General features: G+C 41.1%; 1 protein-coding gene across 2 annotated transcripts in view; it reads right to left on the bottom strand.

Moving 5' to 3' along the window:
- Positions 1 to 506: 506 nt before the first annotated feature.
- The window catches only part of LOC307216072 (neurabin-1-like), a 41,128-nt gene continuing 32,315 nt past the window's right edge, over positions 507 to 9,319 (bottom strand). Inside the window, exons 17-19 of one of the 2 annotated variants that reach the window (XM_079975926.1) lie at positions 7,517 to 7,633; positions 4,187 to 4,375; positions 507 to 1,781 (exon numbers count right to left, since the gene is read on the bottom strand). In XM_079975926.1, coding sequence (XP_079832052.1) covers positions 1,614 to 1,781; positions 4,187 to 4,375; positions 7,517 to 7,633 — 474 coding nt within the window. In that variant the 3' untranslated portion in view covers positions 507 to 1,613. The remainder of the gene's footprint in view (positions 1,782 to 4,186; positions 4,376 to 7,516; positions 7,634 to 9,319) is intronic. The other variant, XM_079975927.1, reaches the window with a different exon arrangement.

The raw sequence follows: 9,319 nt of genomic DNA, 5'->3' as shown, positions 1-9,319 counted from the left end.
AGGAGGCTTAATTTGGTCAGAATCAAGTATACACTTCCAGAGTTACGTGATGGAAACAGCACTGGGAGGAAAGTGACTCCCAATCTAGAGACATTTTTTCATTGCACAAGTTCTCAATAATCTAGCCTGCTTGTATCCAATGTTAGTTATACTCCCAAGTAAGCCCATGGAAATAAGACATGATGAACTTGGGTTCATTAATTCCAGCAGGTCTACTCTGAGTCAAACCTGGATGACTAAAACCCTGTCTCTTATTCATGCAATAATACCAATACACATTTTCTCCTATTCTTGGTTGCTTGAATCCAAGATAATAGTACTATGCCATTAAAATCTTAAAACTTTTATTTTGAAAATGCTCAAAATGTGCATTTCATTTACTGTAGTCTTAATTTACAATTGGCAGTTTTCAATGTTTTCTTACAAAATAATCATTTCATTAGATGGGAGCATGTTACTAATTCATGCACATGTAAGTCATAATAGTAAGAATTTCAAAATACAAGTTCTTTTTTGAATGAAATTTATTTCATTTCTCAAAGGTGCCACTCCAATGTAGTGTATTTTTTCCTACAACAGATTATGTGTTACCCAACAGCACATGGCAATTGTGTTTGACACTATTCTGGAAAACAAATGCAACTCATGAACAGGAAGACATCTCGTAGTCTACAGTGTAATTATACACACTGCAGAAACCCAGTGCTTCAATTCATACCTCCTCCGGCTATTCCCATTCTGGTATTAGGAAGACCAATAGCATTGAAAGTTTAGTTAAAAATATATTTTTGGTCCTCAGTATCTTGAGTAGGAAAGTGTAATGCATGTATTACAATTTGATCTTACATGGATTATAAAACCCCATAGTCCATACAAAAGTGTATAAAATTGATCAATAAACTTTGAAATCCTGCTTCAACATACTCAGCTTAGAAACTTAGTGTTATCTTATTTTAGAAAATAAGAAAGCCAAGATGCAAGTCATGAATTATATTACTACAATACATTTTGAATTTAAAATGAACTCTGGAAAATACAGGATTTTAAACACATCATTAAGTCAAAATACGATTAAATTAATTTTCTATTATTTTTTAAACTTAATTTTTCCTCTATACAACACTAGTGGCAACAAACTTCTCTTCAACAGAACATAATGACCTGATACTGTCTCTCTATACCAGATACCACCCAACATTATACTGCAATTTATGTTCACATCCTATTCATCAAAACTGTATATACTTCTGATAGACACTTCAGGGACCTAGAATAAGTAATACATATATACACATTACTTAATGCAAAGTTAATTTACTGTTCATTAGTACAAGTTAACAATCTAAATTTTAAAAATGGAAAATATTTCATTTGATGAATCATATAAACAGGGAAGGACTGTAGAAATGGGAGATTAAAAAACCTATATTGTAAAAGCTATCACTTCCCACCTCCCCCATTCATAATTATACAGTAATATACAATTGTGACACTTCTTCAAGCTGAAGGGAGTCTGATAAAAATAAAGATATTGAAACATTACCTTGGCATAGTTCCACTAGCCCTTGTGACTACACCAGATTAAGTAGTTGCATAGGATATTTTAAAGAATTTTAGCAGCTTGATTCTACAGTGGCCACCACTCTGCCAGTTCTCCGGACTTCTTTCTCTTTCTTTTGAAACTTCTCTTTCTGTTTCTCCAGCTTCTCTTGTGCTTTCTTAATATCTTTAATTTTCTTCTTTATTGTTGATCGGTCATTTTGACTGGATACTCCCAGGGCCTTTCATAGAAAAAAACACATTTTATTATATTCTACAAAGTAGAAATATTTGCAGCATAAACAATGCGCATTGTTGTTGCATGAGTTTTGGGTTGTTGTTGTTTTTTTCTTTAAAAAAACAAAACATTTTCAGCAGTACTCACAACCATTAATTATCATTACAATGAAAACAACATCCAAACTAAATATTTTTGCAATTTACAAAATTCAGCAAATCTAATGAAGGAATACAAATGATTTAAACAAGCTGAAGAAAGATGTCGTAGTCAGAACAAAAAGCATCTTAGCGCAGACAAGAATGGTTTGCAAGTAGTACAAACCTGGGACAGCTTAATGTGAAATACTTAAATTTCCTTGACTCCTAAATACATAGTTGGAAGAACCAACCTTAAGGGGCGAATCCACACATTTCCCTCATATTCACTAACAGTCATAAAATGTCTTCATGAGTATACCCATGATCATGCGAGTGTTCAACAACAATTCATGGGGCTTCAAAAAATGAAGGGAATGCTTCAATAGCCATGAAAATTACTATCAGTAGTTATATGTATCCAGGCCAGATCATACTAAAGTTTACCTACTCAGGCATGGTGCCATTTGCATTCACAGTGCTGAGGTACTGGTAGTAAGAGGACAAGTTGCTTGCAGCTACCTTAAAACCTATTAATTTTGCTGGGCTTCAGAGCAGCTTCTTTGGCCTGGCACAACTCTCTTCAAAAATAACCTTATGGTAAAAAGGTAAAGGTAAAGGACCCCTGACAGTTAAGTCCAGTTGCGAACAACTTGGGGGTTGCAGTGCTCATCTCGCTTTACTGGCAGAGGGAGCCAGCGTTTGTCTGCAGATGGTTTTTCTGGGTCATGTGGCCAGCATGAGTAAGCCGCTTCTGGCGAAACCAGAGCAGTGCATGGAAACGCTGTTTACCTTCCCGCCAGAGCAGTACCTATTTATCTACTTGCACTTTGACGTGCTTTTGAACTGCTAGGTTGGCAGGAACTGAGACAAAACAATGGGAGCTCACCCCGTCGCAGGGATTCGAACAGCCGACCTTCCGATCGGCAAGCCCAAGGCTCAGTGGTTTACACCACGGCACCACCCGCGTCCCTCAACTTTATGGTAGCACCCTATAAAAAAGAACCCCTGGATGGTTAAGTCCTGTCAAAGGTGACTATGGGGTGCAGCGCTCATGTTGCTTTTCAGGCTGAGGGAGCTGGTGTTTGTCCATAGACAGCTTTCCAGGTCATGTGGCCAGCAGGACTAAACCACTTCTGGCACACGGAGGACCATGACAAGTGCCAGAGCACACACATAAACATTGTTTGCCTTCCTGCGGCAGTGGTACCTATTTATCTACTTGCACTGGTATGTTTTTGGAACTGCCAGGTTGGCAGAAGCTGCGACAAAGCAATGGGAACTCACTCCATCGCATGGATTCAAACTACCGACCTTCCGACCAGCAAGCCCAAGAAACTCGGTGGTTTGGACCACAACACCACCCGTGTCCCAATAGAGTAGCACCCTATAGTTAGGGTCTAAAGAAATACAATGTTTCAAATACTCAAATAGGGTTACATTACTTTATGGGACTGCTGTGAGGTCCCTAAAGGAAGACCAAACAGATGTGCTACCACAGCATATGAGAAGCTAGTAACATTCTGTTAGCATGGTGCAGTATAGTTTTTTATCAGCAGATGGCAACATCTGATAAGCCAAGAAAACCTTTTTGACTACTTTTTAACATACTAACATTTCATACAATCAAAGCTTTTTAACTTAGGATACGTTAAAAATGTGTGTCCAAAATCAACAACAAAAACACCCATTAAAATGAATCTATTTTATGTAACAAGGAATTGAAGGAAGGAAGCCAACCCCTAAATTATCAACACATAACATAACACTATACTGTACTTATAAGTATATTAGGGACGTGGTATTAAGGACTTAATTAGGGACGTGGGTGGTGCTGTGGCCTAAACCACTAAGCCTCTTGGGCGTGCCGATCAGAAGGCTGGCGGTTCGAATTCCCGTGATGGGGTGAGCTCCCGTTGCTCAGTCCCAGCTCATGCAGTTCCCAGCAACCTAGCAGTTCGAAAGCACGTCAAAGTGCAAGTAGATAAATAGGTACCGCTCCAGTGGGAAGGTAAACGGTGTTTCCTTGCACTGCTCTGGTTTCGCCAGAAGCAGCTTAGTCATGCTGGCCACATGACCCGGAAAAACTGTCTGTGGACAAATGCCAGCTCCCTCGGCCTGTAAAGTGAGATGAGCACCGCAACCCCAGAGTCGTCTGCAACTGGACTTAACCGTCGGGGGTCCTTTACCTTTTTGTACTTATATTGTTAAGTGTTCAGATTTTCAGGGCATAGTTTTGGCTTGGCATAAGACAGCAGGTCTACAAGCTTACCTTCAACTTGTCACTGTCAAGCAGCATTAACTGCTGTCCATCTATACACTTGGCTGTGAATTCCGCAATGTACTGCTCCATATTCATTCCCATTAGCCAATGGCACACCTGTTGCGTTGTCCATTCAGAAATGGGCCGACTGTGCCACTGGTTTTGTTTCCCTGTAGTTGATGGTTCATCATCGGAAGTCTAACAAAGCAAATCAGCTTTTACTTAGGTACATAGTAATTTAACTTACTGCTTTTAAAAATAAAAAAATACTGCATTTCTGAGATATATATATAAAATATAAACATTCAAGACTTTGAATTGTTGAGTGCATAGCTGGTCTCCCCTTCAATATTTCAGTTTGTTTTATTATTTAATTCCCATAGTGCAAAGTGCCTGAACACATATATCAATGCACAGTAATTTAAAGATCGCTCATTGTAAATACCTTTATGAACAGTGGACTCGCTGAACCAAGTGTAAATGTCCAGGTTCGTGAGATATAGGATTTTCAGACCTTGCTCGATAACTTACAGGTATTCTCAAATTCACTTGTTTTATGGTATCACTGACCGAATGTCCAAAAGAGAGTTTTAAATTATTGTAAAGGATCATACAGTTTCTGGTCTTCTAGGTGCAGCACTCTAGGTGGTAAGTTTTACTAAGAGTAGATCTACATAAATTAATGGCCCTCACTTAGTCATGTTCATTTATTTCAATGTGTCTACTTTAAGTAAAACTTGGTTGCGTACCCCTCTCTCTGTTTGTGCCACATAAAGTCCACCTATATTATACTGTTTCCGTACATACATCACAAATGCCCTTGAAATGGAAACTAAAGGTAAAGGTAAAGGTACCCCTGCCCGTACGGGCCAGTCTTGACAGACTCTGGGGTTGTGCGCCCATCTCACTTAAGAGGCCAGGGGCCAGCGCTGTCCGGAGACACTTCCGGGTCACGTGGCCAGCGTGACATCGCTGCTCTGGCGAGCCAGAGCCGCACACGGAAACGCCGTTTACCTTCCCGCTGGTAAGCGGTCCCTATTTATCTACTTGCACCCGGAGGTGCTTTCGAACTGCTAGGTTGGCAGGCGCTGGGACCGAGCAGCAGGAGCGCACCCCGCCGCAGGGATTCGAACCGCCGACCTTTCGATCGGCAAGCCCCAGGCGCTGAGGCTTTAACCCACAGCGCCACCTGCGTCCCAAAAATGGAAATGGAAACTAGGCCAAAGCAAATAAACTGCTGGTGAAAGTCCACATCAGAGTGAACACTACATGCTAGAGAGAAGGGAACAAAGCACTCTTTTTATCTGTTGGGTAGGTCTCTATTGCTGAATTCATTTTATGGAGATAGTGAGTCAGTTTTTACAACTTATCACTTAAAATACCACCTCGGTCTAGATGTGTCATTAGCGGAAAAATACAAAACTATTATGTATTACTGTATATTCATTTTGTACACGAGTGCCACGGTTTCTTTGGTTCCCCAACTTTTATTAGGAGTCTGTAGCTAAGGGGACAAAGGACATACTTCTGACCTACCAAGGCTAGAAACAAAAACTATTTTTCAATTTTTCTAAAGCTATCATACAGTCTTTGGTTGAAGAGGAAGTTTTTCTTTCTTACTCAAGACAAATACTAAAAACTCTTTATTTCATCCTGTGCTGAAAAGAAAAGGATCACAATACTTAAAGACTAACCATGCTGATTATGCATCTTCATTGAACTTTAAAAAAATGAAGTACTGATAATACATTTTTTTGTTAAAATTCAGCAATGGCATTTGCACCACTAACTCAAGGTTGCTTTCTATATGCTTGTAAAAATGTAGTATGTGATCCCTACTTTTGTTATTGTACCTGCAGCTCATTTTTTTATTGGTTTACTGCTTATTTCTTTAGATGATAGCAATGGTTTATGAACTAACTGCTGCATTGCTCTAGATCAAACTATGCATGCGTATGGGGGCAAACGGGTTTCTTACAAGTTTCCATCATAGCACCTTACAGTGCTAAAGATGCAAGGCACTTTTTCAGTTAAATTTGAGAAATTTAACTGGAAAGGGAACTACTCTTTGCTACAGCATGCAAACTTCACACAGCCTCCCCACCTCAGCTCTTTAGCATTTCTTTTACTTTCAATGTAGATGCAAGGACCACATGAAAGCAGCAGGGATCACGAATGCAGGAGCCACTTGTTGTTCAAATTTAAAAGCAAAATAACTTTCCAAGTTATAATATAAAAACAAGGAATTAGCAAGTGATGTCCGTGAACACAGAATACTTCTTCCGAGCCTGTTTCACAATGCCAGGCTTGTCAGCTACTCTTGTAAAGACATTTTTAAAAATACGAATAAACTACTCCTTTTGTTACATTAAAATGTTTAGCACGAGCAAGTATCTAATATTTACTCAAAAACATTAACTTGTGTTACTGAAAGGACGCTATCTCCATCCTTGTAGAGATATGCAAGTTCCATTTCTAGAAATCAAGTAAAGGTAAGTCTCTGAAAGTCCCAGTTGATGCAGAGAGAGAAAATGAAGAATGAAATCTGGCCCTACTGTGCTGAGAGTGCAAAATCCTCAAGACAACTGGAAGAGAGTCGCAAGGAACAGTATCCATCTAAACTGAATTACGGAGTAATTTGAAAGAGAAGTGAAAGGTCAACATAGTGTATAGACACAAAACTGTTCAAGGAAAAGCTATTCATAAGAGGGCTAAATGCCCAGATGCTACATGAGGAGCTATGAAACTCCATACTGAAGGCTGAACTTAGCTGGCACCACAAAACCTTCCTCACTGAAGTCTGCAAAGTTTTGAAAGATCCAATTTAGGAAATTCAAAAAATGTTTGGCTTTCTAATGATCTAAAAATATTTCAAAAATAACGCAGCAAGAATTAAGCTCTACAGCCAAAAGACTGAAATGAGGAAGACAATGTGTATTCTGTTAGAAGTACTGATGCATGCCATTCACACAAATAGCAGAAGCATAGAAAGCAAACTGCATTGGCTGATGGTACTATTAATCAATTAGCTGTCTTATGATGTTAGGAATGTAATTAAAGTGGGTTTTTTTTCTTGCAATGCAAGAGCAGAGCAGATGCACATTCAGTCCTGGTTTGGCTTCAGTTACATGCAAAGTAGCTCAGTGTGATAAAATATCAAACCCAAAACTGATAACAAGCAAAATACTTTTTATCTCCTAGGTACATTTTTCAATGTGGGCTTATAAAAATATTAAGGTGCAATGATGATAACCTACTCTTTTCATTAGAGACAAACTTAAATTGCATAATATAGTCTGAACTATGATATCAACAATACACAGACACACTGAAACTCACCTCGTTTGAAGAGAAGGTTAAAGTGTGTGAACGCCCTGAAAGATTTGGTTCTGTCACTAACCCTGACAGATCACAACTTGGCTTGCTATCGTATGAATCATCTATGACAATTCTACTCTGCAAACAAGTGAAAATAATGTGTTGTTAACTTCCCCCTTGGAACAATAAATCACAAGGAGGCACAGTGTCTTATTTTTAAAAAAGTAAAAATAACTAATCATTTATTTCCAGTAACTCTGAACTAAGCTTATCTACATTCATCATGACTCTCTCCCAATTCACAATACACACATATTGGGCTCATCATCTGATCTACAGAAATATTCAGAGAGTTCTGGTTGCTATTTTCAACACATAGGGTTAGTCAGGAATGAATAGGGTTAGTCGTAAATTCATTCCCTTAATGGGGGCTAGGGAGGGATTACACTTTGACCTTAGTTTTCTGATTATCAGAGACTGGAGCCAAGACCTGCACCATGGGCAGCTCCTGGTCTTGAGGAGCACAAACGACTCTGCTTCCAAATGTTCCATCACTCCTTTCATGTTGCAGGCATAGTAAGAAAAACAGGAAGCAGTATGGCTTCCTGCCATGATAACTTTTCTTTTTGCTACTGTCCTTGCACCACCTGCCCCATTTAGAGCAAGCAGGCCCTACATCAGCACCTACAATGGTCAAGCAGATGCTGAGGGTCGTCCCCCCCCCAGGACTGACACTTGCCTGCTGCACCCTTGCTGACTCCCCCTCCCCTAAAGCAGGCTTCGTTAATCTGCCACCCTCTCAGATACTCGCCGCCCTGAATCCCAATTTGGGAGAAAGGCAGGATATAAATGCATTAAGTAATAGTATTCAACAGCCCAACAGGCATTGGCTGAGTCTTGTTCCTGTCTCATATGGGAGGGGATAATAGCTAGTCCAAAATAACACAGGCTGAGGGGTGGCTGGAATGAAGCACCAAAATCAACAGTAACATGTATTTCTATCCTGCCAGCTGTCTGTTACACATATGTATGGTTATGGTTATGGGATTTCATGGAGGCAAAGATGGAACAAGAAAATTGGAGGACCGGGTATTTTAGTAGTAATTATGGCCCTTAGAGAGCAATCCTAAATTCCCAGATAGGGGGACCACTGGATCCTGAAGATCTACTGGAGGCCAATGGTGATAGGAAAAGAATAGGGCCACATTGTGATGGATCAAGGAGGCCTTGGATTCAAAACCATCCCACTCCCAACAAGCCCACAAGAAGCGAGAAAAACTATGCCTGCCCAGAGGCGTAGCATTGGTGCAATGGCCCCGGATGCAATTTTGAGAGGGGGCCCAAAAAGGCGCCCCCACAGCTCCTTCATCGGAGCCTGGCTCTGCGCCAGAAGGAACTGAGCCTTGGCTTTAGCGTTTGTGCCTGTTACAGTTCTGTCCCCTGGGTTAGGCCTGACCTGGGGAGGAGAACAGGTGAGTGGGCGGCAGCGCTGCTGCCCACCCTCCTTGGCTGCGGCACACCTCGTGCCTGGTGGCAACAGCTCTGCCACCGGGTCACTTCTGACGCGGCAGTAGAGAGGAGCACTGCTCGGCCGCGGCAAGGCATGCCTGGCCACAGTGGGTCTGTCACCGAGTCAGGTCTGACCTGCCGGCAGAGAGGAGGAGAGGCAGCGGTAAAGCTGCTGTCCACCCTCCTAGGCGGCAAGGCGCCTTGCGCCTGGCTGCAGTAGCTCCGCCTCAGCCACTGGGTCAGGCTTGACCCGGTGGCAGACAGCAAGAAGATAGAGGGCGGCAAAGCTGCCTCCCACTCTCCTCAGCCAATTCT

Source organism: Podarcis cretensis (assembly GCF_951804945.1).
Source record: "Podarcis cretensis genome assembly, chromosome: 1".
Lineage (NCBI taxonomy): Eukaryota > Metazoa > Chordata > Lepidosauria > Squamata > Lacertidae > Podarcis > Podarcis cretensis.
This window is presented reverse-complemented; position numbering and strand designations above follow the sequence as displayed.